Below are 15,703 nucleotides of genomic sequence, written 5' to 3' on the forward strand. Positions count from 1 at the left end.
CCTTACCCCCCCCCCCCCCCCCCCCCCCCCCCCCCCCCCCCCCCCCCCCCCCCCCCCCCCCTCCCCCCGCCCCCCCCCCCCCCTATTATCGTATAGCTTCACATATATCCTAAACCAACACCCACTCGCTACCTCGCTTGATGAACTTGTCGAGCATCAAGCCCACATCAGCCAGTGCGAACCGACAAATATAAAAGCCAAAGAATTCTGCAGCGTGTCGTGTGCAGAGTTCCAGGCCAACATGGGTTTTGGACGAATGTTTGAGTCCAGGGTCCTCAACTTGCTGAGCAATTTGTTCTGGTAATGAATTAGAATGATGTCAAAACATATAGACGAGAAAGGTATTACCTAGCACTTGTGCAGCATCGAAAAGCCGCGCCAACGCGCCCATGTAGTTCGCGTTGGGGCCAGAAAATTCAAGCTGGGTGACATTTCGCTTCGCAGGTGTTCCATGTACAGATGTCATTGGGACAGAATTGAGGACTAGATTGTCCTTGCTACTTTCTCGAGCACTCGGGACCGGGGTGGTTGTCCCAAGCCCGGAAGTTTTTGCGCGTAATCTTTTCCATGTCAAATAGGACTTATTCGGCGCAACTTCCGGTGGGACGGGTTCGTCCGGTGTGGAAGCGGGCTTGAACAATGGCATTGATGCTTGAATACCAACATCACTGCCCAATTTCTTAGTCAAGGTAACCTGAACTTGGTCAAGTATAGTATCAAACGACTGCATCTCCTCCAAAACCGCATCTGCATCATATGTATCGACCTGGGCCAATTTGAGCAGGGCGGCGGTCAGAAGATCGCAGTTGGACACTTTCTCTTCGAGGGCCTTTAATTTAACATTCTTCACGCGCCAGACATCTCGAGGAATAAAGAGCTTCTCTGACAGATATCCACCGTGAGGATGTGCGAGTGTCTGGTAGAGACACCTCATTAGCCAAAATGGACGGAGAAGGAAACACTCCGGACATGGCTCTAGAGGAAGCGGGGCATTGGCTACCAACGAATTTGGACGACCAAGAGCTGTGGGTGAGTGAATGTTACTACCAAATAGATTTAATCCGCCACTTGGCAGTCCATTTTGGTTGAAGTTGAAGTTAGCTAGGGTCGGTGTGGGTAAAACAGGGACGCCGCTAGTGGCGCCCCTTTGGGTGTCGGGGAATGCACCGCTCCACGGGGAGCTTGGGGATTCCGGGCACATATCAGGGATCTGAATCGGAACAGAGGCATTCCGAGCTCGGAAAGGCTTTGTATTGGAGTGGAGTTTATTCAATCCATCTGGAGCCGAGGGTACTTTGCCCATGGGCCGTGCTGACAGCGGCAGGGGTGGCAGTTCGTTCTCACCATCTTCATGAGTACGAGATTTGGAGAGGTTGACGTGGTCCGTGAAAGAACCCACCGACGGATTGCGTTGTGTTGGATGCAAAGTGGAACGGGCCCCAGGAGCAGAAAGTTCGTCTTTCGGCAACGGTAGCGGGCGATTTGCCAGTGGGGTTGCAACATTTTCAAAAGCCGATGATGCATTGGAATTCGCGCGAGAGGAGCGGGTATTGATTTCGATTTTAAGCTCGCGAGTCTGACTGGATAGTCTCCGGGCTCGCACTCCTGGACCTGTAGAAGAGGCGAGTGAGCCGATAGAACCCTCACGGTTTGATACCGAGGTCCGCTTTGAGGGAGCTGGAAAGTCGGATGATGCTGGCAGGGGCGGCAAAGCCGAAGAAGGAGGAGAAGAGGGCATGGTATATGGTTCGGGCCTTAGGTCGCCTAGCGGCAAGACATCGTCTTCTGCCAGCGTAGACAGCACATTCCCAGTGCTTGCGGAGCTTTCCCATGTCCTCCCAGACATGTTGCTAGAATCCGATTCTCGAGGAAGTGCCGACTTGGACTGAATGCCAAACTCAAAGTCATCCATCACGTAGCCCTTGGTCATCTCTTCTAGCAACCGCTCCTCTTCCTCTGCTTCATCGTCCAGATATTCCGAAGTACGGGAAATGGGGTCATCCCACAAAGTCGTCTGTTCCTGGATGCGGCGCATTTCACGATCACGATTCATTGCCTCTGCTTCCTGTTCTGCCTCGCGCACTCTTTGCTTCGCTAATTGAATGTTCCTGCGAGCATTTGACACAATATCATCACGTTCCTCTTCTCTATGCTCTAGCACCGGCTCCAGACCTTCATCATATGCAGCTTCCACGGCCGCATCGAGTGCCGCATCAAACTCAGCTTCGGTGTCATTACTGAGTCGACGGCTTGTCCGGCGACGAAGGTACACCGATGACGCCTTAGAATTCGCCGATGAGGGTGACGAACCGCCCGATTCATCAATTGTGTCCAACCATGAAGTGGATTCATTGATGTCCTCCTGACTACCCGTCGGCAATGTGATAGATCGGTGTTGATCTTCCAAGGCAGACGGCTTCAAGGATTGTCGCCGAGGGGGAATCGCTTCCATAGAAAATCCTTTTGCCTCTTCCAGTGGGATCTGATGGAGCCTAAAGCTGGAACGAGGCGAGTTCTGCTGGCTCTCCATATGGAATCCGTCATTTGTCGAACGAAGCAATTCCCCATATGACTCTTGGCTGAGGGGCCGATCTGGAAGAGCTTTATCGTCGTCTTCCGGGAGAGGAAAGTCCATACGATGAAGTTCTGTGACCCGGAGCATATATGTGTCTCGGATTTCTTGAAGTTTGAGTTTCTCTTCGTCTCCTCCATTGCTACGGACCATGACAAGCTGCAGCAAGTTGCACGCGTCGGTGTAAGCTTCCATTGCACCCTCAAAATTAGCAGCGTTGTCAAGAAGAACGGCCGTATTTGCTTTCTGAAGTGCCTTTGACAGCATCACCTTTTGGGTCTGTCCATGTTGTATGGCCACGGCGTCCCCGTCCCCGTCATTTAAAGAAATAGATCCTCCACTAGATCGAGAAGTTGGCATATCTGGTTTAGTGCTATGTGTTGAGGGCTGAAAAAGATGGCTTGAGGCCGCAAATGAGAGATCGAGTTGTTGTGATGTCGGGTCATGGTTGAATATGGCAGACTTCTCCATCTCCGGCAAATCGAACATCGGCAACCCATTCAGTGCTGGCGCACGTTGCGGGCTGTCGCTCTCCCGTCCACGGTTATAACCTGACATGGACATTTTCGAGCTCCCTCGACGATGATGACCGATGTACTCCGAGGGACTTTTGCTAGATGCTGTTGACTGGGACCAACGATTTAAGCTGCCTAGCCCTTCTTTGATAGGGCTGGTGGCTCCGAAACCCTCCGGGGACATGTTTGCCACATTCTCTGTAAGTACACCGAGGCCAGTGGGTGTGACCGCACCTGGCGGCTTTACCATTCGAGTCCGAGAACTAGATCGTGACGAGCGAGAGGAAGGCCGGTTATGGGACGGTCCAGACAGCGGTTCCGATGGAAAGGGACCCGAAGGACGTCTGAGGTAGGATGGATTGGGGTCATCATCGACTGCTGTGTGGTGAATCATTTTCGCAAGACGGTGGAATAGCGGTCGAAGTTTATCGAATGATTTAGATGTCGGAAATGGGATATATCAAGTCTCTCTGAAATTGTGTAGCCCCGAGGCACTACGCGCGACCAGACAAGCACAATATGAGAGAGAAATGGGTATATGCAACCGGGCCCTGTGTGTCTTCGCTCATTCTTCGCAAGTTTAAAGTGTTGATGTGGTCGTGTCTCGTAGAGTATGTATCCTTGCTTTTGAAAACCCCCTCTCCGTCTCAATACATAGCTTCGTAATTGGAAGGGCTCGAGGAGTTTAAAGCAGTAGGCTGAAAGACATTATTTCAATTGACCTGGAACGGATCAGGAACCATGCGCATTGAAGATCAGGAACCAAACTCACAAATCGGGGAATTTTCTTGCGTCAATCACACTCGCAAAATGCGCCTCAGAGCAACAAGAATCTGTCAAATCCGCAGAAGGGCAGACTAACAGTTGCCACTTGTGGGGGTTCGTCAAGTTCGTCAGGGAAGGGGGGGGGGCTTGAACTACTTCAGGGGGGGGGTTCCCGGGTGCCGGGCGGTGGACGAATGAGAAAAAGCGATGCGGGGACCTCGGAAGGATACGATGAGTTCTGGGAGATTAGAAGAAGAAATAGAGAGGAATAATGGATATTGAATTCTGGAGTCTGGAGTCTGGACTCCCAAGGGAGAGGGAAAAAAGGGGACACTTCTCCCTAGCGCAGGCTATATACATACAGGGATAAGCTAGGTTATTGTGCATAATACAGAGTAGAACTAAGAAAATATTTCAAAGTTGAAAGTTGGAACGACTCGATAGGTAGAAAGCTAACAGACATCTAAATACATAAATATCTAAGACAAGTGTAAACGCAAATATAACCCAAATCACGAAGTTGACGCTTAGCGACGGGAAATGGGGGGAAATGGGGAAATGAGACAGATGAGAGGGGAGAATTTCCTCCCTCCAAAAAAACCTCATGAATCCCACCTTGGGTCGTTCTTTGACTCGGAACTTGAATCCTTTCCATTTAGTCCGTTCTATAAAAGTACAATTCACCTCAATTCGAACTATGGCTACTATCAATCCTCCGCGGGATCCGAATACCGTGAGCAACTACAACAATTGGCGTTCCACCCATATTACGGCCAATTTCGATATTCTGTTCGATCAGAAGAAGCTGGTGGGAAATGTCGTCTATCAATTCAAGTCAATCACCGATGGCGAGTCCCAGGAGATCATCCTGGATACCAGCCATCTCGACATTGGCGCGGTGAAGGTGGATGGCCAGCTATCCAAGTGGGAGTTTCTTCCCCGGCTAGAGCCCTATGGTGTGCCATTGAAGATTCGCCTTGATACGCCCGTCAAGTTAAATGGTACCGTTGAGGTTGATGTATGTTTCATAATCATTATCCTCATGAATCTCTATCTCATTCAAATCATAGATCGAGGTGAAAACCACCGACAAGTGCACCGCGTTGCAGTGGCTGACACCTGCGCAAACTTCAAACAAGAAACATCCATACATGTGTATGTGACAATCTTGAACTCTTCTTGGAGCTCCATTAGCTGACAAACTTGCCTAGTCTCCCAATGCCAGGCAATTCACGCGCGGTCTATCTTCCCTTGTCAGGACACTCCGGATGTCAAAGCCACCTTTGACTTCAACATCACCTCCCCGCTCCCGGTCATCACCAGCGGCCTGCCGATTCGCAAGGAGTCAATGGAGTCAAAGGCGGACCGCCAATTGTATCGATTCAACCAGTCGGTGCCAATCCCCAGCTACCTCTTTGCTATCGCTAGTGGGTAAGGATTCTTCCACCATTCTCAGAGGTACGGTTCATTAATGCAGAACTCCACAGTGATGTTGTCGAGGCTCCAATTGGGCCTCGGAGTGTCGTTGCAACCAGCCCTGACAAGCTGGAAGAGTGCAAATGGGAACTCGAGGCTGATACCGAGAACTTCATCAAAACAATCGAGGTACACAGCCGATATTCTATTCATATCAATGTTCAATTCTGACATTGCACAGAAAATCGTCTACCCTTATGCCTGGGGTGAATACAACGTTTTGATCCTGCCGCCCAGTTTCCCATATGGCGGCATGGAGAACCCGATCTTCACTTTCGCAACCCCGAGTATCATCTCAAAGGTACGTAGTATCCTCTACGCAATAGTTAGATGGACCATGATTAATAGCTCCCTCAGGACCGTGAGAACATCGATGTCATTGCACACGAATTGGCTCACAGCTGGAGTGGTAACCTGGTTACTAATGCCTCATGGGAGCACTTTTGGTTGAATGAAGGCTGGACGGTTTACCTTGAGAGAAGGATTCTGGCTGCCCTTCATGGCGAAGCCTACCGCCACTTTTCGGCCATCATTGGGTGGAAGTCTCTGACTGACGCTGTCGAGCATTTTGGTGACGATCATGAGTTCACGAAGCTCATCGTTGATCTGAAGGGCAAAGATCCCGACGACGCATTCTCAAGTGTTCCCTATGAGAAGGGGTTCAACTTCTTATTTCACCTTGAGAATATTGTTGGCAAGTCAAAATTTGACAAGTTTATTCCCCACGTACGCAATCTCTCTTCTCTCGTTCTGTTTCTTTTATTAACCCTTTCTTTTGCAGTATTTCACAACCTTTAAGTGCAAATCACTCGACTCTTATGAGTTCAAGGCACTGATTCTGGACTTCTTCAAGTCAGATGCCGAGGCTTCCAAGGTCTTGAACGAATTGGATTGGGACAAGTGGTTCTATGCGCCAGGTTTACCACCCAAGCCAAGCTTTGACACATCGATGGTGGATGTTGTTTACGAACTTTCCAAGAAATGGCAGTCCCTTCCCGACTCTTCCTTCAAGCCTCATATTAGCGATATCCAGGGCTTGACCGCAAACCAATTGGTCGTCTTCTTAGAGCAGATTCTCTTGCTAGAGAGACCACTCAGCCCTGAAGTCTCGAAGTTGATGGGTGATGTCTACGGTTTGACCGAGAGCAGTAATATTGAAGTTTCGCACCTCTACTGCCAAGTTGGCATGAAAGCAGGAGACGACAGTGTTATTGAGCCGACAACCGACTTGCTGGGCCGCGTTGGACGGATGAAGTTTGTGCGACCTTTGTAAGATGTCCCCGTGTTAATCGCAGATTCTGTTCTTGATACTGACTTAGCATTTTTTCTTGTTCTTTAGGTACCGCAATCTCCAGAAGATCAATCGCCCTGTCGCCCTCGCAACATTCGAGAAGAACAAGGATTTTTATCATCCTATATGCCGAGGGATGGTGGAGAAGGATCTGTTTGGCAAGAAAGACAACTAGGTCTTTTTCTCTATGTCGTGTTTTACTCGAATAGGTAGACATGAATGCTCATCGGTTTGTGTGCCGTGGTCTTTGGATAGTAAAAATTGTTATACAACAAGACTAGGGCAATTAAATATTGTACATGTCTTTGTAATCAAATGATATAAGATAGCAGAACGGATACCACAAATGCAAACTACTCACTTCTGCGAGGATATTCCATCATTTGTTTGCTTGAACGAGTTTCTTGTCCGTCTCCGAGTACGCAAAGATGCCGGTGTTCTTTTGGTCACGCCCAAGAGAGAAAACAATATCCACCTCGTCCTTCTTGGACAGCTCTGACAAGACTCGGCGCATGTAGGCCACCACCTGCGCAACCTTGGCCCAGTCAATTTCTTCTTTCCCATCCGGTCCGGTCTGACTTCCCTTCCAGAGGTTTCTCCAGACAGCAGCGCCCAGCACCGCATCGCCTTTGGCCAGCCCTTCATCATATGCAGCAATGATTCCACGCCATTGAATGAACAGATCCTTCAGGTACTTGTTGCGAATAGTGCGACTACCCAGATCATGATATGTGTCCATGCGGTGTTCCGCTTCATGCGAAAAGTGATCGATCAAGTGGCGGGAGTAGGTAGTAACACTATCGCGATGGGGCAGGGCACGAAGGCGAACCGTTAAGAGGTACATGTGGAGGAAAGTCACCTGGGACCAGGTAGAAAAGGTTGGCAAGAGGCCGAGCTCTACAGCGACGCCCGAGATTAGCTTATTGTCTTCAAAGCAGATCATCGCCTAAGCCAGAGACCGCTCGTATCGTCTCACCTTTATACCACCAACCCTCTCCAACACCAAGATCTTCACCGGCTTCTGTTTTCGGGACCTCCACTCCCTTTTGCGACGCTTGGGGAATTTTGTAATCCGCTTGGCTGGAACAGGCCTCGAATAGCTTCTGTGTCATGCCATACGCAACATAAGTCTCGGCGGCATTTCCAGGTCTCCGGGAAAAGTTCTTGGCCAAGTCGGAGACCTTGCCTTGCGAATATGATCGAGTGATGATCGATTTCAATGGCTGTTCCGTAGACACGCGGGAGGCGGAGACCAGTGTTATCGGGCTGCGACTAGCAGATCTGGAAAGGCAGAGGTTCTGGAACCCACGAATCTCGCGCGCCCATAGTGTTGATACTCTCTTGGATAACATTGCTGAGGATGTGGAATTCGTGAATTGGTCTTTCGTGATTGGTGATCTGGATCTTTTTCTGATAAAGTATGTTTGCATTGTTTGTTCCGATATCAAGACAGGAATTTAACCTTACAGTCATGTTTCATTAGTATTTAAACCCCAGTACATCGGAAGGCCTAGGACCCACTTATTTTCGGCCGGTAGGAAACTTCACATTCAAAACCCCTTTTAGGTATACAGGTAACTAGTAACTAGTATGCCACCCTTCGTACCTGATCACCTCTTCTACACGGTGTGGCATAGTTACTAACTTCTACGCGTAGCGCGCGCGTACTGGCGGGGTGTATACTAGTAGGAATAGGTAGGCGGTGTAAAAAAGCGGTTAGTGGTCGAAGTACCGGGGTTTAAATATTAATGAAACGCCACTGTAGACCTCCAGGGTTGCGTATCTCCTAAGAGAGCTAGTTAGGTACTGCTGAATTTGATTGTATTTTTACCCTTGTATGTTCTCGGTGGAGCTCCTGCTGGTTATTCAATTGATGGTTTAGTGCTAGTATCTAACTTGAGCTCTTCTCACTAGTTAACGTAATTCCCAAGCGAGCTGCGCAGCCCAAAATACATAGTAAAAGCGATAAATTACAACATGATATCTCAGCAATGATGGTCCTTAGGAACTTGTCTTTATAGCATAGTACTATATATATGATATATAGCATGTCTAGGGAGCTTTAGGAAAATTTATGGCTTTATAACTGCGATATATATATTTCTAGCTTTTGGGAACGTAATTTTCGGTAATATTTGAAATGACAGTAAGATAGTATTCTACTCTCCTTGAGATTGATATATAGTACTACAGTAATATGTCTTATCAATAATCATCGACAAATGGGGGAATAGGATAAACATATGGTTGTTGAGATATAAATGTAGAATGTGTCGCATTTACTAAATGTTCTAAGCTGCGCAGCTCGCTTGGAAATTACGTTAGTTAGTTACTAATGGTTAACTATGTAATTTATCACTTGTATTCTTGTGCCAGCGGCAGAGTATGCCCAAGATTGCAATATGCGTAAGTATCTCGGAGCCCCTCGGTTAGTGTTGCGTGTTTTTTTTGCACCCTTCGTTCCGCCTTTCAGGACAAGAGAGGTTCACGGTCTACGGGTAGGTAGGTAGGATGCGATAGGTCTAGTGACATAGTAATAGGGACATATTTATTACGAAGATAGTTAAGGACGCTCTTATCTCTCCTTATCCTATTATAATCTGCATCGTTTGTATATGTCTCGTGAATTTAATCATTAAATGTGGCAGTAGGTCCGTAACCTAACTAGCCAAGTCTAACAAAAGACTCATGTGGGCGAATATGGGATATTTCATTCCCAATGCTCATGCGTATGGTCGTCATGATCCAGTGGCATGTTTCGTTTGTGGGAGACGATTAGTTGCTAAATGGCGAACATCCCATGACCGTGACGTCTGTATCCAAGCCCAATGGTTGACTGGGCCCCGCGGATAACCAGAATATGAAGTGTAGATCTCTCAATCGCCTAGCACCAACCGCTCGGATCGCTTTTCTACAAGGGGGAGAATCTCAGAGAGCCGGTTGGGATCTCTCAAGAAAGCTGGAATATCATCTCTGGTTGCTGCTAGCATCTGTGGACGACTGTCAGATCAAACACACATCCAACGTTATCCAACGGCCACACATACCTGTCGAACTTTCTCATATTCACATTCCTTTGAGAGATATTCTCGAATAACTTCACCTGTGGCAAAGTCCACATAAACTCGAGTGTCCCGGAGTCGGATCAAAACGTGATCAAGCCTCATGAAGAATCTTGTCAATAGAAGAAGTCTTCCTGGCATGACTCGGATCTTGCAAGACAGCATGGTAATCCCATTGTCCGCCAGCTCATCTTCATAAAGAACAACCTCGTCAAAAAAGAGGATGGGATCTGGACGCTTCAATAGTTCAATCGGAATGGGCTTCGTCGTTGGCTCAAACGGCCGCGCATTGGGATGGAGGGTGCCCTTGTAGTCGGTGCTATATGACCAGTCGAACGGCTTCACGACTTCTTTAATCCCTTCGTGTGTTTTCTCTCTGCGGAACAAGCCATTAGTCGCAACGATCGATAAGCAGAAATTTAGACGGCTGCAAAAATACCTGCTCTTTTGCCATTCTCCCGAGTACGCGACCTGGAGCATGGATTGACCAGTCTTGTCCACCAAGTCCAAGGCATCAAACGCATTGAAATTGATGCCCCAATTACCATTCTCGTGCTCTATTGCAACATAATTATCACCAAAGATCATTTCTGGGGGTGCAATGCCGAGTTTCTGGGTCATTTCCTCGATCGGGTCGGCTTTGAGAATAGGTAGCTTCTGTGTTGAAATTCGAAACCCGTTGATGGTGATCGAATTTGGTTTCTTTGCCTCCGGAGAGACCGTGACACATGCTGTCGTCATTGCTAAATCTTCACAAGAAGCAGCGAGAGATCAAAAACAGCTGAGCCAGTTTGCAGTGCTGATGGCGATAACCCCGCGGACGGAGAAAGAGGCGGTCCGACCCTGCAATAATATTTGTTCGGCAGAATCTTGAAAGCTTTGATTTGGTCAATGGGTCTGCCATTTTCAAGTCTTTCATAGGTAGTATCCCACTGCATTCAGAATGCTGTATTTGAATAAAACCCTGACATGGTTGTCGTCACCTCAAGCTGCAAAATAAAGATACTCTTCGAGCATACGATTGGTACGGAAATATGTGTAGGCGCCGAGAGCGGACAGGATGGCGGTGTGATAGCCCTGTACGTATATTACATCAGCCGGGCGTTGCTGGGGTGACACGTTCTGGGAATCGCCCAAACACCCGAGCTTCTGTTTCTCCATTTTGCGATATCCTCCATCCACCAACGACTGACTTCGTGCAAAGTGATCATGATTGCTCTGAACTAAGCCTAAACTCAATTTTGGCTACTTATTATACAACCCTCTTTTTCCCATCTCTTATTTTCACCTCTCCTATCCACCCTCCCACCCTCTCACCATGGCAACGACCAAGACGCTCGAAGCTCGCTTTGAGCATCTGTCCATGAAAGACGAGAAAGAGAATGGAAATAGTGATCGAAGCTATGGCAAGCAGAAGGTACTTGGCTCAACGCAATCTGGTTGGAGATCCACCTTGCTGATCTGATTTACCAAGGTCCCGGTTTCTTCAGCCCAGTCAAACAGCAATTCAAACCGAGCTCAGCTACTGAAATTGGCTCTTCAAAATAATAATGAAAACAAGGCGAATGCCATGAACGTTGCAGCCTCGCCAGGCAAGGGATCTCACGGCGCATTGGTGACCCGGAGCACCGATGAAAACGGCGACCAGCGCAGATCTTCTTCCCTCTGCGAGCAGCCAACTGTGGCCAAGGAGCTGCACTTGGGAATGTTTGAAATTGGTAAACCACTAGGCAAGGGCAAGTTTGGACGAGTTTATCTTGCTAAAGAACGTTCCTCTGGCTTCGTCTGTGCACTGAAGGTGCTACACAAGTCTGAGTTACAACAGGGTGGTGTCCAGAAGCAAGTCAGACGTGAAATCGAAATTCAGAGTAACCTGCGTCACCCTAATGTCTTGAGGCTCTATGGTCACTTCCATGACAGCAAACGAATCTTCTTGATCCTCGAGTTTGCTGGCCGTGGTGAGCTATATAAGCACCTTCGCAAGGAGCATCGGTTCCCGGAGTGGAAGGCCGCACAATATATTGCACAGATGGCTGCAGCTTTGAAATACCTACACAAAAAGCACATCATGCACCGCGATATTAAGCCTGAGAACATCCTTGTTGGCATTCACGGGGAAATTAAAATCAGTGATTTCGGCTGGAGTGTTCATGCCCCCAACAACCGACGCCAAACGATGTGTGGAACTCTCGACTACTTGCCCCCGGAAATGGTTAATCCTGGCTCCAAGGACAACTACTACAGCGAGAAAGTGGATTTGTGGAGTCTGGGCGTCTTGACTTATGAGTTTTTGGTCGGCGAGGCTCCATTCGAGGATACTCCTATCATGACCCATCGGCGTATTGGCAGGGCAGATATGTCGGTTCCCTCCTTCGTGAGCCCAGAGGCAAAGGACCTTATCAAAAGGGTTGGTATATCTTTCTCCATTATCTATGGCCCGCATACTCACATATTATCTAGCTTCTTGTTCTTGATCCCGCGAAGCGAATCCCGCTCGAGGAGATCCAGCGCCATCCTTGGATCCTCAAGCACTGTGTCAAAGACGATCGAGCTGTGAAGCGGAGTTCTGCTTCTTCCAAGGAGGGCAAAGCATGAAACCTGACTTTGACCTTTACATGGTAGACTTTGGGGGTTCTAGTTTCTTTTTGATATTTCCTCATGTGGAGTTTTGGTGTCTGAGCCTCATGCATTTTCAAGGCGTGTTAGATTGTCTTGGAGTCCAGCTGAAGAGGTACTCTCGATATGGCGATATTTTGATCTTAATTTTATTCTCCGACGTGTTCAATACAACATGGCACATTCAAACAATTCCACAAGAAGCCACGGATACCTATGCTCTCTGAGATATTTGCATCTATAACCAGGACGGAGGACGGAGAATACTATCGGACTGGATCTGTAGTTGTGTTCTTAGACTTCATTGACAATCACCATCATAGACCAGGTATATTTTGATCTCATCTCACCTTTAGTGCTCTCAATCACATGATACATACATAACCTTACATATTTTAACAAGTAACAAATCCGAAAAGAACCCCGGTAGATGGGCGGGAAGGTTTGTGTCGCTAGTGAAACTCATGAAATATAGTACATCCAGACAATATCTATCATACAAAGGGCGAGAATAGTACAACGCTGCATAGGCTGCGTGGTATCATCGATAGATCTCATCAAATGGGCGTGTGTCTCTGAAACAACTATCCCAAACTTCATTGACGACCCTTGTGGCATGGGCTTCGTCTTTACAAGTTGGGCGTGCTCGCACAGAGAGAATGGCTCTCCGTCGGACGCATTCTTGGTGCTGTTGTGTAAGCTTCCACTGACCTCTTCGGAAAAATTCGCGCGCCCATCTGCATTCGCCGCTGAGCGAACTAGCTCGAATCTAAACGGATTTAGCGAATCTCGGCAATTTAAGAAGGGTTAAGAAGACAAGAATGACACATACCTCGGTACAAGCGGCATGCCGAAGATTATCAGACCAATTCACCTTGAACCTGAGGTGATCAAAGGCATGAACCATCTCATGGGCCATGGTATCTTCGAGGTGTCCCTGGTCCTTCATTTCATTTGCGCAGATCAGGATTCCATATTCCGGATCGAAGCCACCACCCTTCCGATCAGTGCAACGACGACAGTAGATGTTATGATTGTCAAGATCGCCTCCTAATTGTTGAATGCTTTCGCTGAGAAATCGAATCGTAGGGCCTTAATAAATCGACCATGTCAGTATCCAGCTAGATAACTCTTAGACAAGGGACTCACTATATTGAAGAAGGTAATCCCGCTGATCCTCACAGCGCTTGCAGTCTGCTTCTTCATTGCGAGTGTCTCGCGCAACACGGAACTGCTCGATTGCTTCGTTGGACATCTTGCCCGTGAGAATCGAATAGATATTGCGGAATTGGGTCCAGGTGTCATCACCGGGAAGAAACCCTGTAGTTTCCGGCTTTCCATTGGAAGGTGCAGCCGCACCTGGCGACTGGGAGTCTGTCATTTTCGATCGTGGACTTGTGGAGAGTCACCCATCACTCCGCGCGATAAATCGAGATCCTCCGCAAATGGCGGTAGTGTACGGCAGAATCAGCACCGGAATCTGGCAAAATGGGCTCTTCCGTGATTCATCACCGCGGGGCCCACAACACAACCGGCCTTTCCAATTCTTTTCGTTTGTTTCTTATTTGTTTATTTGTTACTGGGGGTTTTATTGGAACTGGAATTTGCGCTATGGTGACCTCATCCAGCCTCACAATCGTGATCAAATTGGGTGCGGGGATCTATATCTGTTGTCCGATGACTCAAGTACTGACCACTCGATATATCAGGAACGAGTTCGATTGTTGACGAGAAAACCCACGAGCCCATACTTTCGATCTTGACATTGATCGTCGAAACGGTGACCAAGCTACACAGAGATGGCCACCGGGTTGTCCTTGTATCATCTGGTGCCGTGGGGGTTGGTCTGCGAAGGATGAATGTAGACAAAAGACCAACATATCTTCCACGCATACAAGTATGTCTTCGATTCTACAGGAATACAAGCCCATATAATATGTCTAATGGAAAAGTTGCTAATGAAATCTGTAGGCTCTCGCTGCAGTTGGCCAATGTCGATTGATGAGTCTTTGGGATAATCTATTCTCGCATCTTCGTGTCCCTGTGGCTCAGATTCTGTTGACAAGAAATGATATTGCTGATGTATGTACCCTTATACCTGCCTAGCCCTGTTCCTCCACTGACACTCATTACAGAGAACCCAATATGTCAATGCGCAAAATACATTCGGACAGTTGTTTGATATGGGAGTGATTCCTATTGTCAATGAAAATGATACCCTGGCTGTTTCTGTAAGTAAGTTCCCCTTCGAGTCGCGATCTCGCATCTGACCCAATCATTTCCAGGAAATCAAATTTGGCGACAACGATACCCTTTCTGCAATTACTGCGGCAATGATCAAGGCCGACTATCTGTTTTTAATGACCGATGTCGACTGTCTTTATTCAGCCAACCCTCGAACCAACCCAGATGCAAAACCCATCGAGGTGGTGACCAATATATCCTCTCTCGAGGCTGACGTCTCATCAGCAGGCTCCTCTCTCGGCACTGGAGGTATGAGCACGAAGATTGTGGCTGCAAAGCTTGGAACCAGTGCTGGCGTCACTACAGTTATCACCAAGAGCTCAAAACCAGGCAACGTTCATGATATTGTGAAATATCTACAATACCTCGAGGCTCGGTCAAATGGCGTAGCAGCTGACGACCAAAGTGAGGCACCCACTGCCCCTCTACATACCCGATTCATCCGTTCAGATACCCCGATTCAATCACGGACATTCTGGCTACTTCATGGACTGTACCCACATGGTACATTATACATCGACCACGGAGCTTACCACGCACTCTTGAATAATGCCAATCTTCTCCCGGCTGGAGTCGTCGGGGTTGAAGGCCATTTTGGACAGCAAGAATCTGTGCGGCTAGTGGTTGTTGATCGGCCATCCCCAGATGCCTTGAATGGCGATTTTATCCATCACAGAGAGGAACCTAAGGAAGTCGGTCGCGCTCTGGTTAACTACGGAAGTATTGAAATCACACACATTAAGGGCCACCGCAGCACACAGATTGAGACGCTACTTGGCTATGCCGATAGCGACTGTGTGGCAATGCGAGAGAACATCTCGTTCCACCCCGAGGACCACAAACATACCGTAACACCGTCACTAACACCGGCCTTGGAGGAATGGAAGTCCCCGGAGGCATAATGTTGGCCCATCCGGTACATGCATATCATGAACAGAAGCGAGAATCTTCTTGCATTCAAAGGCATTGATGGTCGATATTCCCAGTCAAACCTGATCGTTTCAATATAAAAGTTACTCGGGATATATAGGCCGACAATTTGAAAGCCCCCAAAGCATGAAATGACCTCCAAAACAGCATGAATGAAAGCACTTGAAAATTGAATGTTTATACGTCAATTCAAGTGCCATGTAAAGATATGAGAAAACAAAAATGTCAAGAT

General features: G+C 47.9%; 7 protein-coding genes across 7 annotated transcripts; 3 read left to right on the forward strand and 4 right to left on the reverse strand.

The window, feature by feature from the left end:
- Window positions 1–109: 109 nt before the first annotated feature.
- On the reverse strand, window positions 110–3,481 carry LCP9604111_4114 (uncharacterized protein; the record flags this gene model as incomplete). The annotated part of the gene is made up of 2 exons (XM_039071778.1): window positions 110–297; window positions 349–3,481. 2 exons carry the CDS (start codon window positions 3,479–3,481, stop codon window positions 110–112), a joined length of 3,321 nt encoding a protein of 1,106 aa, XP_038929676.1.
- A 1,068-nt stretch (window positions 3,482–4,549) lies between these two features.
- Window positions 4,550–6,794, forward strand: LCP9604111_4115 (bifunctional aminopeptidase/epoxide hydrolase; the record flags this gene model as incomplete). The annotated part of the gene is made up of 8 exons (XM_039071779.1): window positions 4,550–4,870; window positions 4,923–5,007; window positions 5,064–5,283; window positions 5,340–5,457; window positions 5,510–5,629; window positions 5,686–6,054; window positions 6,110–6,597; window positions 6,668–6,794. The coding sequence occupies 8 exons, from the start codon at window positions 4,550–4,552 to the stop codon at window positions 6,792–6,794; spliced, it is 1,848 nt and encodes a 615-aa protein (XP_038929677.1).
- Window positions 6,795–6,998: 204 nt separating this feature from the next.
- LCP9604111_4116 (uncharacterized protein) lies at window positions 6,999–7,971 on the reverse strand (the record flags this gene model as incomplete). The annotated part of the gene is made up of 2 exons (XM_039071780.1): window positions 6,999–7,516; window positions 7,596–7,971. The coding sequence occupies 2 exons, from the start codon at window positions 7,969–7,971 to the stop codon at window positions 6,999–7,001; spliced, it is 894 nt and encodes a 297-aa protein (XP_038929678.1).
- A 1,524-nt stretch (window positions 7,972–9,495) lies between these two features.
- Window positions 9,496–10,422, reverse strand: LCP9604111_4117 (TIP41 family protein; the record flags this gene model as incomplete). The annotated part of the gene is made up of 3 exons (XM_039071781.1): window positions 9,496–9,609; window positions 9,667–10,057; window positions 10,121–10,422. The coding sequence occupies 3 exons, from the start codon at window positions 10,420–10,422 to the stop codon at window positions 9,496–9,498; spliced, it is 807 nt and encodes a 268-aa protein (XP_038929679.1).
- Window positions 10,423–10,999: 577 nt separating this feature from the next.
- On the forward strand, window positions 11,000–12,276 carry LCP9604111_4118 (aurora family serine/threonine-protein kinase; the record flags this gene model as incomplete). Its single annotated transcript, XM_039071782.1, has 3 exons — window positions 11,000–11,098; window positions 11,156–12,088; window positions 12,142–12,276. 3 exons carry the CDS (start codon window positions 11,000–11,002, stop codon window positions 12,274–12,276), a joined length of 1,167 nt encoding a protein of 388 aa, XP_038929680.1.
- A 562-nt stretch (window positions 12,277–12,838) lies between these two features.
- On the reverse strand, window positions 12,839–13,678 carry LCP9604111_4119 (mitochondrial inner membrane protease ATP23; the record flags this gene model as incomplete). The annotated part of the gene is made up of 3 exons (XM_039071783.1): window positions 12,839–13,066; window positions 13,130–13,389; window positions 13,447–13,678. 3 exons carry the CDS (start codon window positions 13,676–13,678, stop codon window positions 12,839–12,841), a joined length of 720 nt encoding a protein of 239 aa, XP_038929681.1.
- A 230-nt stretch (window positions 13,679–13,908) lies between these two features.
- Window positions 13,909–15,443, forward strand: LCP9604111_4120 (glutamate 5-kinase; the record flags this gene model as incomplete). The annotated part of the gene is made up of 5 exons (XM_039071785.1): window positions 13,909–13,948; window positions 14,007–14,194; window positions 14,269–14,379; window positions 14,433–14,528; window positions 14,583–15,443. The coding sequence occupies 5 exons, from the start codon at window positions 13,909–13,911 to the stop codon at window positions 15,441–15,443; spliced, it is 1,296 nt and encodes a 431-aa protein (XP_038929682.1).
- Window positions 15,444–15,703: the final 260 nt, after the last annotated feature.

Source organism: Penicillium roqueforti (assembly GCF_015533775.1).
Source record: "Penicillium roqueforti strain LCP96 04111 chromosome Unknown scaffold_08, whole genome shotgun sequence".
NCBI classification, from domain to species: Eukaryota; Fungi; Ascomycota; class Eurotiomycetes; order Eurotiales; family Aspergillaceae; genus Penicillium; species Penicillium roqueforti.